Source organism: Emys orbicularis, chromosome 1 (assembly GCF_028017835.1).
Source record: "Emys orbicularis isolate rEmyOrb1 chromosome 1, rEmyOrb1.hap1, whole genome shotgun sequence".
Classification (NCBI taxonomy): Eukaryota; Metazoa; Chordata; order Testudines; family Emydidae; genus Emys; species Emys orbicularis.
Genome location: NC_088683.1, coordinates 3,852,123 through 3,870,963, shown reverse-complemented (window position 1 = coordinate 3,870,963; position 18,841 = coordinate 3,852,123). Strand labels below are relative to the sequence as shown.

General features: G+C 50.7%; 1 protein-coding gene across 1 annotated transcript in view; it reads left to right on the top strand.

Moving 5' to 3' along the window:
• SND1 (staphylococcal nuclease and tudor domain containing 1) overlaps window positions 1–18,841 on the top strand; it is a 434,812-nt gene that overhangs the window by 114,283 nt on the left and 301,688 nt on the right. Inside the window, exon 11 of the mRNA XM_065422299.1 lies at window positions 14,670–14,759. Coding sequence (XP_065278371.1) covers window positions 14,670–14,759 — 90 coding nt within the window. The remainder of the gene's footprint in view (window positions 1–14,669; window positions 14,760–18,841) is intronic.

Here is an 18,841-nt window from a genome sequence, read left to right as displayed (position 1 = left end):
TGCAGCCTCTGTGATCGCACGTCTAGGCATGATGGGCTAGAAGAGATTTTAGAACATAAGAATGGCCATACTGGGTCAGACCAAAGGTCCATCCAGCCCAGTGTCCTGTCTACTGACAGTGGCCAATGCCAGGTGCCCCAGAGGGAGTGAACCTAACAGGCAATGATCAAGTGATCTCTCTCCTGCCATCCATCTCCATCCTCTGACAAACAGAGGCTAGGGACGCCCTTCCTTACCCATCCTTGCTAATAGCCATTAATGGACTTAACCTCCATGAATTTATCCAATTCTCTTTTAAACCCTGTTATAGTCCTAGCCTTCACAACCTCCTCAGGCAAGGAGTTCCACAGGTTGACTGTGCGCTGTGTGAAGAAGAACTGTGTTGTGTGAAGAACTTTCAGAGTTGGCTGAATGCTTCCGACATGCTCAGCACTGGTGCAAAGACCCTGCCTCAAGGAGTTTGCAATCTATGCACTAGACTCCAGTCTCCTGACTGTCTGTCCGCTGGACCTTGCTGCCTTATGATGTGACACTGTCACTAATGTCTGCTTCTGGCAAAATGTCATTTAATCGCTTTTCTTGGCCAAAAATAAAAAATGCCATGGGGACATTTCATCCTCATAAAAATTTGGAGTTGGAAACCCATTGGGACTAACTGAAAAGCAGGGGCCACCTGGCTATAAAATGTTCAGGGCAGTGTCTGCTGTAGTGCATGATGCACACCGAGGCCACGGTATACATTAAAAAAATAAATATTTGGCACCAAGGGGCTATCAGTAAATGGGTTTGTTTTCTTTTCCGTTTGGCCATATCTGGGGCCATGTGCAGGGCAGCGGGATCCTGTGGAAACAATCAGTGCATGCGTCCCCCAAAGTGGAATTCTGGGGACAGTCCGCTGTGCCTAAGTGTGAAAGTGCCAATCTCCTGACCTCCGCCTCCCAGTTCTCAATAACTGTCAGCAGCCTTGCTGTGCTGTTATGCAGACTGAACATGGGGTAAAATGAGACAATCTCTCCGCTTCTCAGTGGCGACCTCCGCCCTCTTGCTAGCAGGACAATCAATGTTCAACCCTTGCCGTCCTGTTTCGCCTGTGCAGTGGAAAGGGAAAGCGAGGGGCGAAGCGGCTCTGAAATTGCAATGCAAGCAGTGTACTGTATCAGAAGGCTGTCTGGGCTATTGGTTGTTCCATTGACTTCATTTGCTAGCTCTGCCCAAAGTTTCAGCGAGGTGATGGATGTTGCTGTAATGCACTGATTTATGGCGCTGGACTGTGACATAGAAGTTAGTCATCTCTGCTCCATGGGGTTAAAACGAGAGTGCCCCCGGAATGCCACCGCGGGAAGAGGTGAATTGAGTGCATTTTTAAACACAGCCCGAAAGTCCCTTGGATTCGAAGGATAAAATGTGGCACTGGGAGCCTGATTTAGACCTTGGAGCACCGAGGCTGGCAAGGCGAGGAAGCAGCATCTGGGAGAAGACTTCATGCCTTGCAACAGCAGAATTGAGATTCATTCTGAAGCGCTGCAGGATTTATCATGTGGCTTGACTAGAGATCTGGCATGGGGCTGGACATTGGTTTGGCACCGGCTAAATAATGGAAACGCTCACATCCTCGCCGCTCCCCTTCCACCTCCGAGGAGAGGGAGGAACGCGTGCATAATGTATCGTCCCCTCATGCAAAAGGGTTTACCCTGTGAATTGGGCTGTCTGCATTGCTTGCAGGCCATGAGACAGGGAGAGAGTCAGATTTTCCTACCGCCTCCAGAGCTGTGGGGAATGTGGCAGTGCACTGCACTGGAAGGCTTTCATCTGGCTAGTAGCCTGTATTTCAAATAATGCAAATGTCTGATTTGAATGTATTGACTGTGTTTAGCCTGGGGGGGGTCCCTCTCCATTGCTAGAAACCTTTTTTGGGGCCAGCTGGTTAGTTATGAAATTGCAGGTTTGGATCCAGTTGACCAGACTCAAACTCCAGAAGGGAATAGAGTGGCATGTGCCATTCTCTTGGAGACTCCTACAGTCACTCCCATTCTCCATTCAGAGGAGCCTGCATTCAGATCTCCATTAGTTCTGGTTTCATATTTGGAAATTGTCTTTTTTGAAAGCAGGAATTTCCCCTTTTGTGCAAAAGATTTGTGTTTATGCCTGAGCTTGAAAAGGGTTGGAGGGGTAGAGCGAGGTTTCTGTCTGGCAACACTAATTATTTTTCTCCTTCTTGCTTTCATTTGCTCATTTGAGCTGCACATTAAGTATCTTTCATTCAGCAAATTGCGTGTCAGTTTAATATCTGTATAGATTAGCCATTCCAGAACAAAGGACTCTGCAGCCCTCCCGTCTTCCTTGAAGACCCTTTTCACCCTGCCTGTTTTTGTGTCTGGTTTCATGTGGTGTCAAAGCGGCTGTTGCTTTCTTATTTTAAAAGCATCTTAAAAAAGAGAGAGCCATTTATTTTGCTAGGTAACGTGAAGCACCAATTGTTTGTCCTAGATTCTCTTGTCCTGGCATTTGCAGGTGGCATCAGATTCACTGCTTGAGCAAGAAACAAGAGCCAGTTTCCTGGCATAGATATTTGTAGTAGATTTAGTTGGTTTAGCAAAAAGATACCTCACACGATGGCAGTCATTGGTTTTAACCATGGCCCACTGATCTGGATGGGATTGGCTTCCTCTGTCTCCTGCGCCTCCGTTTTAACAGGAGTGGAGAGTGGGAGAAGGCCAATGCAAGTCCCAGTGAGTGAGTAAATGCTCAAAAGCCTTGAGAAACCAACCAGCAGGAGCTATGGAACTAATCCCCCCGCTCCCCCTCCCCGGCATCATGTCCTTGAGTGCCCAGCGCTTAGCGCTCCAAGGGGGGGAGTGGCGAGGTAGTAGTGTCCTGTTGGGTCTCGGGGTGCTGGCTTTTCTAGGTACATCTGTAGCCATCGCAGTTGTGGTCCTAACTCCCAGCCCCTTTGCTCATCTTGCCCAAAGGAGCCCCAGACCTTGGGCGTGGGCAGAAGTTCTGAATGAGATGCGAGCTGGGATGTGGGGAGGGAGAGGCACAGAGGGCACAGCCTGCCTAGAAAATAATAAACCATATCAAAGGCTCATTCATTATGGAAAAACGTGGAGTGAAATTGCTGTTGCGTCTTTGTTCACTCTCTCTCCCATCTGATTCATTTCCTTCATTTCCTGCTGCTCTTGCCTTATCTCATTCTTTTCAATTTATTCTTCCCTTAGGTTCCCTCGCTTCGGCAGCAGAGAGGCGCTTCTCAGTGTCCTCTGGGTTTGCGCTCTGGCCCCCGCCCCTTTCAAACACTGGACAAGTTCATTCTGTTCCTGATTTCCGTGTTGGGTCTTCATTACTAGATGTGTGTATTGCAGCAGTGCCTAGAGTCTCCAGTCCAGGACTGGGCCCCAATGTGCTATGCACAGAGAGCGCTACTGAGCACCTGGTGTTATTTCTAGGGGGTGTGGCTTCAGCCCAACCAACTGAGTTCCATCCGTCACGTTTTACCTGATAACGCCCTCGCCCTGGGTGCCTGCTTGCTGGGGACATGGATTTGTCGTCTCCCTTAGCTGAGTTTTGCACTTCCCTTGTGGCATAAAGCAGCCAAAGCAAAGCTCTTGGTTTGTGACCCTGTGGTCAGGTCACTCCTGCTCCAAGCCCAGGTGATCTGTACCCTGTTGCAAGACGCTCACCTAGTGGTGTGACACACAGTGCCGTTCGCTTCCCCTTCCATAGCTGATCAGTGGCATCGCCCGGGGCCCTCAGAGAAATCTTCGTCCCGGCTGTGTTAGGATGGCCTCACGCTACGGGCCGACGTCCTCCCACTCAGAGAAGGACTTGGGAGGTGTCTGCTTGATGACTGTCCACCAGCATTATTGGCCAAAACACCTCCATCCCACAGGGATGAGGCAGCTGGCTGTATTGGCTATGTGCCCAGCCTCCCCAGGCATGTCTCTTAAGAGGAGCAAGGTTCTGCCCTCCGGCTGGCAGCCTGCGCTTGCTGCCACCGCCTTGCTCTGTGCTTGTTCCTGGGACCTGTGCTGCGTTGTGGCAGTGACAGATGGAGGCAGTCACGCCCAGCTCATCCCTCCAGGAGCTGCAGCATGTTCGCCGGGGCCCTGCCCATGTTTCAGTGCCCCGGGGACGAGGCCTGTGCCATTGCTCTGCAGGCCTGGTGGCCGGCTGCATTCCCCCCACTCAGACACTGGTGCTAGCAAGAGGAGCGCTTGGTTGAAGACCTGGCTATGGCTCAGCCTGGGCAAGGTGGCAGGGATGCCAGCAGGAAGAGGGGAGTGCTTGGAGGAGCTAGCCAGGCTCCTAGCTGCTCCCAGCATCTGCCCTCCAGTGATCAGACTACGGCAGGTGTTGGAGTGTTGCCAGACAGACAAGACCAATCAAACCCCAGTTGGTCCGATGTGCAGGAGTTTTCTTTGAGAGCAGGGCTCACTGCTGAGAATGCATCGCACCAGTGCTCTGTGCACGCCATGGACTGACCTGCCCATAAGGGGGACCACTCCATGTTCTGAGACCCCTGCGATTGTCGGGGTTTCTCTTCTATAACCAGAGTTTGAAAATCTGGGGAGCTGGAGGCCCAGGCCTTTCTGCACTTGGTCCTTACCTGTGGAACAGTCTGTCAGATGCAAAACCTCCCTGCTGGTCGAAGCGGAGAAGGAAGTAGGGTGTGGTGGGGAAATAGAGAACCTCTAAGCATCATAAGATACTGAACCCCATGAGAATGGGGACAGAATCTACTTCTTTTACTGTTCTTAATTTACTTCTTGTCAACGCTGCGGCTCAGCATCACTTGATGCTCCCTAGGTGCCTAGCTGAGCTCTCTCCTCTTCTGTCTTCCTAAATAAGTCAGTCCTTCCACTTCTTCACTTCAGCTCCGCGTCCCCTTCACTTTGTCTCTAGTGGTATTTGAGCACCCGGGTTGAGTGCCAACGGGACTGAGGTGTCTCCAGCTGGGCTCGGTGTTCCGGGCAGTCTGATCAGCCTTCTAAGGCAGAACGAGTGTGCCACCTCCAACGATTTCCGTGCAAGAATTCCAACCAGTGTGCTGGCTCGAATTCTGTTAGCACTCTGCAGTCAAAATTCTCAGCATGTTGGGGTTGGGAGGTGGCTGGTAGGAGTCTCACTTCTTGAAGTCTTATCTCTGCCACGGAGCATTCTTTGCTCCTAGCAGAGTAGCTTGTTTTTCCCCCAATAACACTGATGGTTTTCCTGTGGCGTTTAGGTCCATAAAGGACAGCGCTGCTGCTTTTTGCTATAGCTGCAAAATTCTTGTAGAGAGAAAGAGAGCACCACATGGCTTGCTACTCATAATGGCTTTTGAGTCTTGTGAGTCTTCAAACACTTCAGTTGCTGCTGAAATCCATACAGTTAAAAGCTAATGTTTGGTTCCTTTTTTTGCTAATAGTATCCTTGCAAGCAATGGCAAATGCTTTTTGAAATGGTCTGTCTGTGATTGAAGGTGTAATTGAGTAGAAGAGCAGTCTCTAAAGAGAATCCCTTTTTACATGATGATCATGGAAATGGTGGTTTAATTTTGTGAGAGTTTTTGCAGAATGGAATCGAAGGCTGTGTGCTAGAGATAACGGGCAGAGTCCCTGCAAAGATATGAAGTGCCTACATTTGCTTTGGTTCTTTTCTTCCTTTTTTTGCTACAGTGGAACTGTTCAAATATTGGCAAGTCACCAGCAAATATTTGTAACCATGACTGTGCAGTGAACCACTAAGGTTGTCAAAAAATCACTTTAGCGGGCACCATGAGTGAATGAGATGCACCAGGGAAGGTGGAATCTACTTGTGCAGCCGCTGCCTCCTGGCCCAGGGAGCTGGGCTTGATTCCTGGTGGGAATGTGCATCTAAAATTGCAGCTCTGAGCTGCTGCAATTGGGAGGATTTTTCTAGCTGCCTCCCCTTGCCTGGTAACTCAGTTTGGTCTTGCCAGCTCAGCATGGCTGGTTCTTGGGAGAGCTCCAAAGAGAGCCAGCAGGAAGTGATGGTGGAGCTTCAGTAATTGGCCCTCTTCCCTCTGAGTCAGTACTGAACAGACTCCCCGAATCATGCTGGGACATGCTCCTCTGCTGCGAGAACGGGCTTATGGATGAGACGTTAGCCAGAGTTCTTGACCTCCGGTGCAAATCCCGTGACACTTCCTTCAAGGGTTGGTGCGTTGGGTATGGGGTCAGAACCAATTCTGGTGCGGGTAAATCAGTTGCTCTACGTCCCTCTTGCAGCTGTAAACTGAGCACAGCGTCCAAAAGTGCACGGCAATGCTGTGTGATACCCAAGGGTAGGAAGTGAACGGCTGCTGCATTCCACCTCAGAGGTGGCTGCGTTTCCACAGGCTGCAAAATGGCCCCAGTTTGGGTATTGTTCTGTAAGGTGCTTTGATAGAGCTCTAGAAATGCAAATGTGACCTTTGTGTTGATATCTTGCATCATCCAGCCAGATGATGTGGCCAGCAGTTCTGAATACTGTTGCCATGGGTTCCAGTGTTTAAAAGGTCACCTCTGCTCCCAAGCCTTGCTGGTCAGTGAGGAACTGTCCATCAGTTGGGTGCTCATTACATCCAGTCCAGGCCCCCTTCCTCAGCTCTGTGGCCTTGCTGGGAGGAAACCGCTCTGTCTCAAGACCTGCCCTGCTTCTTCCTTCCTCCTATGGCCATGGGGCTGGAAGGAAGCGATGCTTGCTAGCAGTCCCCCGCCATTCTCCCACCCGACACTGTGAGATGGGAGGCCATGTTGTCATGGCACTACACAACTGTGGTTTCTGGTGCGGTCTTCATTTTCTACCGAACGGTATAATCCATGTGCCTTTGTTAGGGGGAGCGCTACATGGCTGCACAACCGGCTCTTGAGAACCTCTGCTGTGGCCTACCCCTTCCTGTAAGAGAGGAAGAACAAAACGTAAGAATGGCTGCTCTGTGTTGGACCAATGGTCCATCTAGCTCTGTATCCTGTCTTCCGTCAGTGTCTAGTGCCAGGTGCTTCAGATGAAGTGAACAGAACAGGGCAATTTATCGAGTGATCCATCCCCTGCTATCCAGTCCCAGCATCTGGCAGTCAGAGGCTTAGGGAAACCCAGAACATGGGGTTGCATCCATGAGCATCCTGGCTAATAGCCATTGCTGGACCTATCCTCCAGGAACTTATCTAATTCTTTTTGAACCCAGTTATACCTTTGGCCTTCACAACATCCCCTGGCAACGAGTTCCACAGGTTAACTGTTGTGTGAAGAAATACTTCCTTCTGTTTGTATTAAACCTGCTGCCTGTTAATTTCATTGGGTGACTCTTGGTTTGTGTTTGTGTGAAGAGGTAAATAACACTTCCTTACACGTTCTCTAAGCCATTCCCTCTGTCCTATCCCCTCTCAGTTGTCTCTTTTCTGAGATGAACATTCCTAAACTTTTTACTCTCTCCTCGCGTGGAAGCTATTCCACGCCGCTAATCAGATTTGTTGCCCTGCTCTGTACTTTTTCCAATTCTAATATAGCTTTTTTTGAGCTGGGGTGACCAGAACTGCATGCAGTATTTGAGGCATGGTGTACCATGGATTTGTGTAGTTGTGGTATTTTTTGTCTATCCCTTTCCTAACGGTTCCTAACGTTCTGTTCGCTTTTTTGACTGCTGCTGCACATTGAATGGATGTTTTCAGAGAACTAGCCATGAGGACTCCAAAATCTTTCTGGAGTGGTAAGAGCTAATTTATACAAAGTGATGGGCTTTGTATAGTTGGTATTATGTTTTCCAATATGCATTACTTTGTATTTATCAACATTGAATTACATCTGCCATTTTGTTGCCCAGTCACCCATTTTAGCGAGATCCCTTTGGAACTCTTTGTAGTCAGCTTTGGATTTAACTATCTTGAATAATTTTGTATCCTCTGCAAACTTTGCCACCTCACCATTCACCCCTTTCCCAGATCATTTATGAATATGTTGAACAGTAATAGTCCGATTACAGATCCTTGGGGGACTTGACTATTTACCTCTCTCCACTGTGAAAACAGGAAACAGAGTAGGAAAAAATGCTATCTTTTAGCTAGTTACTGATTCCTGAGAGGACCTTCCCTTTTATCCCGTGACTGCTTACTTTGCTTAAGGGCCTTCCATGTGGGACCTTGTCAAAGGCATTCTGAAAGTCCAAGTACACTATATCCACTGAGTCACCCTTGTCCACATGTTTGTTGACCCCCCCCCCCCCCTTAAGGAATTTTAATAGATTGGTGAGGCATTTCCTTTTTCAAAAGCCATGTTGACTCTTCCCCATCAAATTGTGTTCATCTCTCTGCCTGATAATTCTGTTACGTTTCAACCAGTTTGCCTGGTACTGAAGTTAGGAGGGGCCTGTCTCTTCTGTTACAACCTCGGGCTGCTGACCTGAGGGCTGAGTTAGACACCCATCGAAAGCCCATGCCCATGTGACGGTGACTCTGTCAGAAGATCTGTGTGTGTGGGGGGGGGAAGGCAGTAGCAGCTTATTGGGGGGGTGGGGGGTGAAGCCTGCCGCCCTGTGCATGTTCTCTAGCATGCATACCTAGGCGTTTGGATGCAGCATGGCCGTGCAGCTCACTGCTGGACAGTGTGTGGAAGATGTTCCAAGCCATGAAGGGACTGGAAGCCAGCCAGCCAGAGGGAGCCTTGTTCCTGCAATATGTTGCCTTTAGCTCTGGGGGAAGCTCTTGGCAGTGGGTCGCTGTGAGAAGGCTGCAGCTTGTATTCGCTCAGAGCTGGTGACATTGGGAGGCATGGGCAAGGAGCAGCAGCTTGCTTCCCCAGCAGAGGGGGCACGCGGGTGCCAATCCACCTTAACAGACCTGTCCCGGCAGGATGAGTGAAGTGAGAGTCTTCTCACATAGGAGCTTGTACTACAGGGGCAGAACAATTGAATCTGGGTCACAGTCGATCACAGTCGTGGGTTGCTGGGGGTTATGAAATGTCCCTATTTGTTAACATCAGTGTGGTTTTTACTGTAAGACCTTCATGTGTAAAATAAGGTCCCGGTCTGCCTCTGCATGTAGCTTCATAAACAAAAAGTACTTGAGCTTGATGTGCCTTGGCATGGACATCTGTCCCTCCGCCAGTGCCACCCACCCCCTCGGTGCTGGCATCTCTGGGCAGAGGGCCCTGGGGCAGCATCTGTGTGCAGAGTGAGGATGCCTGCCGTTTGCACCAGTCTTGTGCTCAGAGTTAGGGTGGACAAACCACAGCTGATTAAGGGGGAGCGGACTCTTCTGGAGTTACCCCATTACCAGGCTGCTTCTGGTGGCTGGAATCACACCAGACTTCTTTAATTTTGGGATTCCCTCCCACCCCAGCTGAGGGCTGGACATGACTGATGTTCTGGCAGTTTGCTGCTGCTCTGAGCATTGGCCCGTGTGAGGACCTGGAGATGCCTGTCCCACATTGGAGCTCCTACTCGGACCCTGCAGCTTGAGGCCTAAATGCAGATACCCCCATGCTGCAGCCCAGCCAGTGCCTGTTGGACACCAGAGCGCAGAGAGATGGGCTAGTCCAGCAGTACAGTGCTCTAGTTACACTTGCTGCAATGTGCCCATCCCATGGCATACAGTCTGTAGCAATAAAACCACATGGTAGCAAACTGGACCAATGCTCACAGACAAAAACCCTTCTAGATTCCCCCTTATGGTGTCTTCCCCCCCCCCCCCCCCAAGAAACTGAGGCTCTACCTACACTGTGCCGTCCACTCATCCTCCTTCCCTCCCACCTTTCCCCAAAGGAGCCTAGGAGAGCGGGTAACTCTTGTACTGAGACTTGAAGGGAAAGATTTGGTCTCTGGGGACCCAGTGAGAGAAGTGACTGGTCCAAGGGTATGGTGGAGTCAGGAATAAATCCCAAGAGCTCTGATTTCTGTGGATTGCCACGGGCACGCAGGGGCGAAAGAAAATGCAGGCCTGTTATTTACCAGGCTGCACGTGGCAATAGACTATATTGGGAAGGGATGCAAGGAGAGTATGGGTCACGATGCAAACTGCAGACACACACACACACACACACACACACACACACACACACACACACACACACACACACACACCTAAAATTAATCAATTTAAAGTTTTATTGGGGATAATTACAAGGGGTAAGGGAGCAGCGTTTGATTAGCTAATAGAGTTAATGAAACTTAAAACACACAATGACTAAAACATCTACTAACAATATTTATAAACAAAGATGCAGCAATTAGTAATAACTGATACTTACAAATACAAACCAACGCATAACGACCGGCAAACGTAGAAACTCTGTTTGAAACACGTGAGCTGAGAGAGAGGCTTCGAGGTGATCAGGCTCGGTTATGGGTGTACACAGGATACACAGGATTCGTTTTTCTTTCTCCTCTCCCTGCCTGCACATGGCAGGCAGCCCATAAAGTACCAACTATGACATCATAGAAGTGTCATAGGGGACGGGGCCCAAAACCTGTTTGTGTTCGTTTCTGATTGGCACAAGCAAAGTTTACACCAAGTAGGGGAGCAGGTGCCTCAAAGTCTGGCTTCGCCCCCAAAAGGTGAGGAAATGCATATTGCTTTAGAATGCGTGCAACACTGAATGACAAAAGAAGAGGCCAGGGCAATACTGGTATGGGCAAGTTTTACAGGATGCAGACAGGAACTCATCTCAACAATTTCCAGCTGCTAGAGACTGTTCCCAGCCTGTACTGGTTACAGGTGACCACCTAGTCTCTGCCCTTCGTTCCTAGATAGTATGTATTAAATTCACTTCTGTAGCCCGTTATCACTGTCATAGGGAGCAATACTGCTCCATGAATCCCAGAGCCCAGGACGCTGCCTTACCTGCCGTGAGTGTAACGCTGGGGGCTGGAACCCAGAGACACAAGTGAGGGTGGCAGGCAACAGCAATTGGGAGGAGTGGGGTGATTGCACAGTCTTACAGGTGAGCTGTGGGCACGACTGGATCGACCAAGTAACTCCTCATTTCCTTGACATTTGTTTCAACCTCTGCCTCTGTTTCTACTTTGGCCTGTTTCTGTCCATGCATTTGACTTTCCTCAGCAGGTGCTGAGCAGTTGTTGGGCCAGCCGTTGAGGCTCGGATCCTAAAGATTTTGCTCCTGGGGTTGTGTCTTCTGTTGGGTGAGACATTCTCTGGTGTTTAATGTCAATTCCTCGGCTGCAAAAGAAAATCCTTGTTAATGAGCCGGCATCCGCTGTAGATTGCAGACTTAGGGAGGTCAGAGGCCTGCATCTGGGTTGTATGTTCTAGGATGAAATAGACGGCGGAATAGTTCTTTTCCATCGAGTTGGAGGTTTGCTGTAATTCCAAGGTGGGCAGGCTCCAGCCTCCCAAACCGCACCCATTCGTTTACATTGTCTTAAACAAGTTTCTGATGCAAAGTAGCCACAATTCTGAGTGTAAGGGGAAGCCTGCAGCAGGGATCAAGTCCTGAGCAGACTGAACCTAAGGAGCTCTAATGGCTGTAATAGGGAGCTGCATTGGTTTACCCCAGGGGTTCTCAAACTGAATTGCACTGCAACCCCCCTCTAACAACAGAGTTACTACATGGCATGGAGGGGGAGAGCCCGAGCCCTGTCTCCCCACGTGGCGGGACATGGGGCTGCAGCCTGAGCCCCGTTGCCCTGGGTCAGGGTGGAGCTTGTGCTTCAGCCATGGGTCCCAGCAAGTCTAATGCTGGCCCTGATGAGCCCATTGAAATGGGGTCCTGACCCCCATAAGAACGGCCGTACTGGGTCAGACCAAAGGTCCGTCTAGCCCAGTATCCTGTCCTCTGACAGTGGCCAATGCCAGGTGCCCCAGAGGGAGTGAACCCAACAGGTAATGATCAAGTGATCAAGTTTGAGAACTGCTGGTTTACCCATTAATGTTTCCAGGTGATTCTGGTGCTTGTGGGTAGTATTGGGCCCTCCTATGCACAGCTCTGGTCTTGAACCCGCAGTAATCCTTCCTCCTGCAGGAATCTCTGGGTGCGATTCTGTGCTGGGTAGATCAGGAAAGCTTTATCTTTATTTATATTACCATAGCACCTCAGCGCCCCAGTCATGGGCAGGACCCCATTGTGCTAGGGGCTGTACACAGACAGCCCCTGCCCCACAGAGCTTACAGTCCACCCAAGATGAGAGGCAATGGATAGATACAGACAGGAGTACAAGGAGACGGTAGTGGCCAGCATGGCAGACAGTGGTCTCAGTGGCCTGTCAGGTTGTCTGGCCCATCGGTGTTGTATCTGAGCGCTTCACACTCTGTACTGTATTTATCCTCTCCTCACCCCTGTGAGGCAGGGCCACGCTCTTACCCCGTTTTCCACATGGTCACTGAGGCTTGGGGTGCACGGTGACTTGCCTGAGGGGTCCCAGGAAGACTGGGGTGGAGCAGAGACTGGACCCCTCTTCCTCTGACTAGATGATCATAATGGTCCCTTCTAGCCTTAAGGTGACTGGTGTGGCCAGTTCCAATGCAAGCGTCCCCACCAGCTGGCTTTTAAGCTGTGGGTCGAGGGGGGAGACGCCCTCTAGAACTGAGGGCCGTGCACTCTCCCTGACCCCCCCACTTCTGAGCCTGTCCATGTCTCGATGTTGGTGGGGTTCGGTCAGTGGAGGTTTTGCCCACTGGAAGCTGAGACGAGTTTGTGGGAGTAGCTCTCACAGCAAAGTCCATGTACTCTCTCATTCACTCCCTGGACTTCTCCAGGTCCAGTTGCAAGGGGGCATTAATAGTGCTTCCCTGCCATTCGCTGCTTACTAGCCTTGCCGATGCATTTGCCAGATTTGTAGCTTTCCCCTTATTCAAACTCCCTGTTGCCCCTCCCGCTCTGACTGCATGGCAGCTATTTCTGCTGGAAACTTTTTTTCCTCTTGCTCTTTGAAGGGTCTTTATCACCACAAGATGCCTTAAGCAGCTGGTAGACAGCGGTAACTGGTATGCAGTGAGATGCCCCGCGATTCCCTGTCATTGGTGTCGCATCCCACGAGTGCTATTAATCACTAGCCGATAATGAGCTTGCCTAGCGAGCAGCTTTTCCACCAGAGCCTGTGAGAGTGGAGGACGTGCACTGAGCTTGCCAGGTTACCTTAATTAAGGAGCCCTTTTTAGTGTTTTGGTGGGGAGGTGAAAACAGTATGAGTGGGAACCAAGGGGCTGTGTGCAAAGGCCTCTTAATGAGAGGCCTTCCGATTCCTTCCCCCCTCCTGTAGGAAATGCTCGGGGTGCTGTGTAATCTGGAGCTGAGACATGCCGGGCTGTAAAGCCTGGATGCAGTGGGCTCCAGCCTTGCAAATGAGTGTGAAAATTTGCACGATTCAGTGGGTTCCTGCGATAAAACCCAGCCCCCCCCCCCCTTTTAATCACTGAGCTGCTGTTGAGTTCTCCTGAGAAACCAGTGGAACCTGCCGTTCCGTTGAGAGGCTGCTCCAAAAGGCAAGGAGCTCTGTGGCTGCTAGTGCCGGCATCGGAGTCTGATGTGGGTAGAGCCCTAAGGGTGGCCCCTGGTTAGCTGCCAGGGCTGATGGGGCTTTGGCGGGCTGGCGGCCTCAGCTGGTGCCATGGTGCGTCGCCACGCGGAAGTGCCTCTTGCAGGGGTCTCGGAGTGTTGACCAGCAACGGGCACTGCATGTGTGGGTGTGAAATGGGAGGCTCGTGTCTCTGGAGAAGACCTGTTAATGAGGAAGCTACCAGCCACCAACCTGGCTAAGCAATGATCGAAGGGTGGTCGATGTGATCTGCGGGGGGTAAGCCCCCCCGGGCAAGAGGGGCTGGAATTAGGCGGAATGGGACAAAACTGAGCAAAGGCAAGCGGAGGCTGAGTATCAAGAATAACCTCCTGATAACAAGATAGGCCAGGCTGAGGAGCAGTCTCTTAGTGGATGGGGGAGGTGTCTCTGGCTTGGTCTACACTTACCCCCCAATTCGAACTAAGGTACGCAACTTCAGCTACGTGAATAACGTAGCTGAAGTTCGAAGTACCTTAGTTCGAACTTACCTCGGTCCACACGCGGCAGGCAGGCTCCCCCGTCGACGCCGCGGTACTCCTCTCGTCTAGCTGGAGTACCGCAGTCGACGGCGATCACTTCCTGGTTCAACTTATCGCGTCCAGACAAGACGCGATAAGTCGAACCCAGAACTTCGATTCCCAGGCGCCGAACTAGCGGCTGGGTGTAGACATACCCTCTGTTGCCTGGGAAACTTTAAGACTGAACTGGAAGAAGTTCTGCTGGGGACAGTCCTATGCTGGCTGGAGGGGTGAAGAGAGGATGAGGGTAAATTTTGATCCCTCAAATCTGCTTCTTGGGGCTTGTCTACATGATAAAATTGCCCAGAATAGCTCCCTATGTAGACACTCTGTGCTCTGGAATACCATCACTTTATTCCATAATTGCTCCACTTTGGAAGTGCAGTAATTATTCCAGAATCGTGTGTCCACATGGGGAGATTATTCTGGATTAGTGCTTGCTCAGTAGCTATTCTGGTTAAATTCACTGTGTAGTCAAGTCTTTATGATCCAGAGAAGCCTTGAAGGATCCAATACACTAGAGCCCAAGGGGACAGCCTGTGCTGCTGTCTGGGTGAGTCCCTTCTGCTGCTCAGGGCCTCCTGTGCAGTGCACTGATTGGCTGGCTGCACCTTCACTTTTCGCTGCTACCAGGCTTATTTGGGTTTTCCTCTTCGTTGCAGGACAAGAACCGGAAGCTGCGCCCGCTCTATGACATTCCATACATGTTTGAAGCCCGGGAGTTCCTGCGGAAAAAGCTCATCGGAAAGAAGGTAAGAGACTGGATCAGGATTTAGAAATTGCTTGTTGGAGCAACCCGCAGACCAGCGGGCTAGAGCTGCCATCTTGTTGGACCTCATGGGCCGAGCAGACTCTGACCAAGGAAAACCCGGTTGCTACTGGAAGAAGTGCTGGAAATACGTCTGGTAGCGCTCTCCATTACACTGTACAAAGCTGATGTCTCCGGGAGGTGTGTGTGTGGGGGGTGCTGTGCTGCTGGAGCTGCGGTTCCTGGGAATGAGAGGGGAACCCACCCCTTGGCTGTGGTTCGATTTCACAGCAGCTTGTTCTGAGAGTGTCCCAGGGGAAGTGTAGGGAGCAGAATAGAATTCCTGTTCCTCCAGCTGACTGGCGCGACCGCTGTTGGTGCTTTCCCACTCCAGACACGGCTGCACGTGCTTAGGGGATGGTGAAGAATTCCAGCCCCGTAAGCGCTTGGGAGTAGAAGGTGCTGGCGAGAGATACCGGAGTGTTATCCTTTGTTTTAGGGGTGGGAAGAGGGCTTCTTGCCAAAGAAATGGCCCCAATGCTAAACAGAAGCAAGCAAGCTCCCTTTGGGCTCTAAGGTTCTTTAAAACGCACAGGCGAAGAACTAGCCCGTTGTTCCTGTGTAGCTGGCTGCATGCTGTGCAGTACGTTCCTCTGTCCTTGGAGTTTCGCTTTCAACCATCTGCTGCAGTGAACGTTGAGAGGTCTGGGCTACAGTCCCAGGACACGTCCTTTCCATGTCACTGGAGCATACGTGGATCTACACCCCAGTGACTGAATGTGGCTGGGAAGGTGGAAGCTATCCTGGCTTGCTATGACAAGATGCATACAGTGTTAATGTTACATGATTCAGCATTCAGCCTAGAGATACTGGTTCTATTTTCAGCCCTGCCACTGACCTGCTGCATGACCTTCGGCAAGTCAGTTCTCTCCGTGCTTCTGTTTTTCTTCCCCTCTCTGCGTTGCCTGTTCAGCTGGTAGTCTGCAGGGCAGGGACTGTTTCTTACTGTGTGTACAGCACCTAGCGCAGTGGGGGCCTGATCTCATGTGGGGGCTCGAGCCACCACAGTGCAAACATTGAATACCTCCACCTTACCTCTGTCCCCGCGTGGTGGTATGATCCAGACCTCAGTTACGTTAGTGCGTACTGTTTCTACAGTACCAGGTAACTTCCTTATTTCCATCCCCCTCTAGTTCCTTGTTTTCCTGGCCTGTTTTTCTGTGCTGGTTTAGAGCCATTCTGGGGAATGAAGAGTATAATACGCATTTTACTACCGACGCACATGCTCAGGATGCAATTTTCAAATGCACATAAAATGGTCAAATAAATCAATTTCCTCCATAGCAAGGCAGCTCATTGCTGCTCATTGAGGACTATTTCCATGCCTAATTGCATCTTTCCATTTCAGAGACTTTATATATTAAAAAGATTTGCAGGGGTTTTTTTAAGTGGCGAAAAGTCTGTCGCTTGTCTCCTTCAGGAAATGGCTGTAGGGAATTAGACCTAAAGACCCCCGATCTCTGGGCCAATGTGAGCCTAAAAGAAGGTTTCCTCCAGTAACTGGCATTTGGAAAGGGGTGGTGATAGGGTGTTAAAGGGAATTGTCTAGCAAGATTATCTGTTCGTGGCCTGGTTCCTGCTGTCATCGGGGTGCCGACTGCTTGGTGCTGTACCGAGTGAAGGAAGACAGGCCCTGCCCCGTGGGGCTTTTCAGGCAGGCTGTATGGGCTGGTGTGTAGAGACAGTCTCCCCTTGATGCAGCACAGTAGGGTTCTTTCACTGGCGTCAGAACAGCTAGAATGACCCTGCACAAGGGGGTTTTGGGGGGAGGAGTCGTCGCTGGAAGAAATTGTCCTTTGCTAGGCAGAGCTGCAGCCGAGGTGCCGAGGCACGTAGAGAAGCAATGATGAAAGCAGGCAAAACCCTTTGAATCCATTTCTCCGAGAGCCTGCAGCTCCCGTTTCAGGGCAGGTGGAATGACGATAAATACCAAGCGCAGCTAATCAGGCTCCAAAGCATTTTAATATTATGTCAATAACACTCCAGTGTGGGCCCTGGGGCCTGCTTTAAAGAGTGATCCCCAGACAGGTGTCTCTGTGAGGGTGGAGGCCTCTCCCTCAGAGCAGCCCTTTTCCTGTTCATGTCATCTTGTTACACCCATGACCGAGTGTGCTGGAGACGTGGCTGGGCTGCTGTCTCCACCGAGCTCATTAGCAACAAGTGTGCTTATTTTTAATTTAGGCAAATGCAGGTTCTTCCGAGAAGTGTTTACATGAAAATATGGCACTTAGGCAGCTCGCGATATACTGAAGCCGTCTTAATTATGTGCTTAAAAGCACCTCGATCCCTCATTGAGTTGGAGCCTGGGGTTTGTTTTGGAAGCAGGTCTGGCAGTGTTTTGGTCCTTGTGTGTGAGGTTAAGGGCTGCAGCTCTGAAACACGAGGCTGGAAGTCTGTGGCTCTGTCAGTCTGTGGCTCTGGTTGCAGGATGCACTCTTTGAAAGGCTGGGCTGCATCTGCTTTAGATGATGCCAGCCAAAACACATTCTCCTCCCGCCTTGGAGGTAGCATTGGATGGATGCATTCTTCCACCGTTTCCATGGATCATGTCATGCAGCCGGGCTGCAAGGTGAAGTTAGGAGTAGAGTGTTGCCTGAGATCAGTCCTGGCTCAAGTTGCTCTTGAATTAGTCATGCTCGTGGTAGACTTACTGCCGGTAATAGCTCGGTTGTCTTTTCCAGCTAGGTCAGCCAGAGCCTTAAGACCCCGTGTTTAGCTCCATACAGGTGTGTTCCCTTCCTGCACGGCCTCTAACTGCTATGGGGAAGCCAGGAAGCCTTGGCTTTCAGATCCCTCTGCACCATGTAGCTTGTGAGCAGAATGCACGGTGAAGGAAGGCTAGTGCATTAGTGCGAACGTTGGGTGTGCCAGTGGGCGTGTCCTTGGCAGCAGCTCTCTGTGCGAGAGGGGTGTGAATGTTACATGCTCAACTTGGAATGAGTACATTGCGTAGGTGCCGGGGGGCCCTCAGAGAAGATGAATAACAGTAAAGGATTCCCCTTAATCTCAGCAAACTTTCTGCTAGAGCTTGCTCCTGAATTTGGCTGTTCCAAAGTTTGCTCCTGGTAGAACTTCTCTGTCCCTGCCCCTAGCTGGCTCTGTCCTTCTATATCCTGGGTTGAAACTAATAGGACCCTGATCTGAGCTGTTAGTGTGAGCCTTCAGAATAACTGTGCATCTTTAAGGGGCTGGTTACCAGTATTGGGCAGAGCTTAGACTGGAGGTGGGCTTGGTACTGGGGAGATGATTTATGTGTGAACGTTATTGTGCAGTATCTGGGTTTGCTGAGACGTTTGTTGCTGTGTCTGGTGGCAGGACTGCGGCATTCAGAATGTAGAACTCTGTAATGGGTTGAAATGCCTCGGCAGCCAATGGTAACAGCTCTTTGTACGGCGGGCTAGATTGTAGTTGATGTTGGGGCACCTAAGGCTATTTGTAATAGGTGCTCTCTTGTAATTAGAAATCAAAATACTTCGTCTGGGAGCTTCTGCTTAGAGTAAAATGGCTTCCCACGGAATCCGTTCTCTGCCTGCAGGCGGATCTGATGTCCCCTCAGAATTGCAGTGAACGGGAGCAGGGAGCAGTTCAGTGCCCCTGCAGCAGGGGTGAGCATGTGGGCATGCTCAGCTCTGGGAAGCATGCTGTTCACTGATACCGGAGGTTTTATGCCCAGACCACAGCTCTTTTCCCCATCCGTGTCTCAATGCAGGGACACGTCCCCTGTCTCCTTATCCCCTGTGGGGTTAGCTAACGGGAAGAGCTGTCTCAGGGCTGCTCCAAAGCCAAAGGTGCTGGTAATCCTCATTGGTCTTCCAGGCCTTTAAGTTCTTCCTTTCCTGGTTTAGATACCGCCCCCCCCCCTGGTTTGTTCTCCTTCATCTCCTCTGCCCAGGGATGTACCCCGATACCCAGTTCCTTCAGAAACACTCCTTTGTGACGCCCTCTCCTCTGCTGCTGTGTTCCTGCCTGTGCACCTTGCTTCGAGCGTCACCACTTCTTTCCAGCTGTTTGTGTTTGATATGTTAG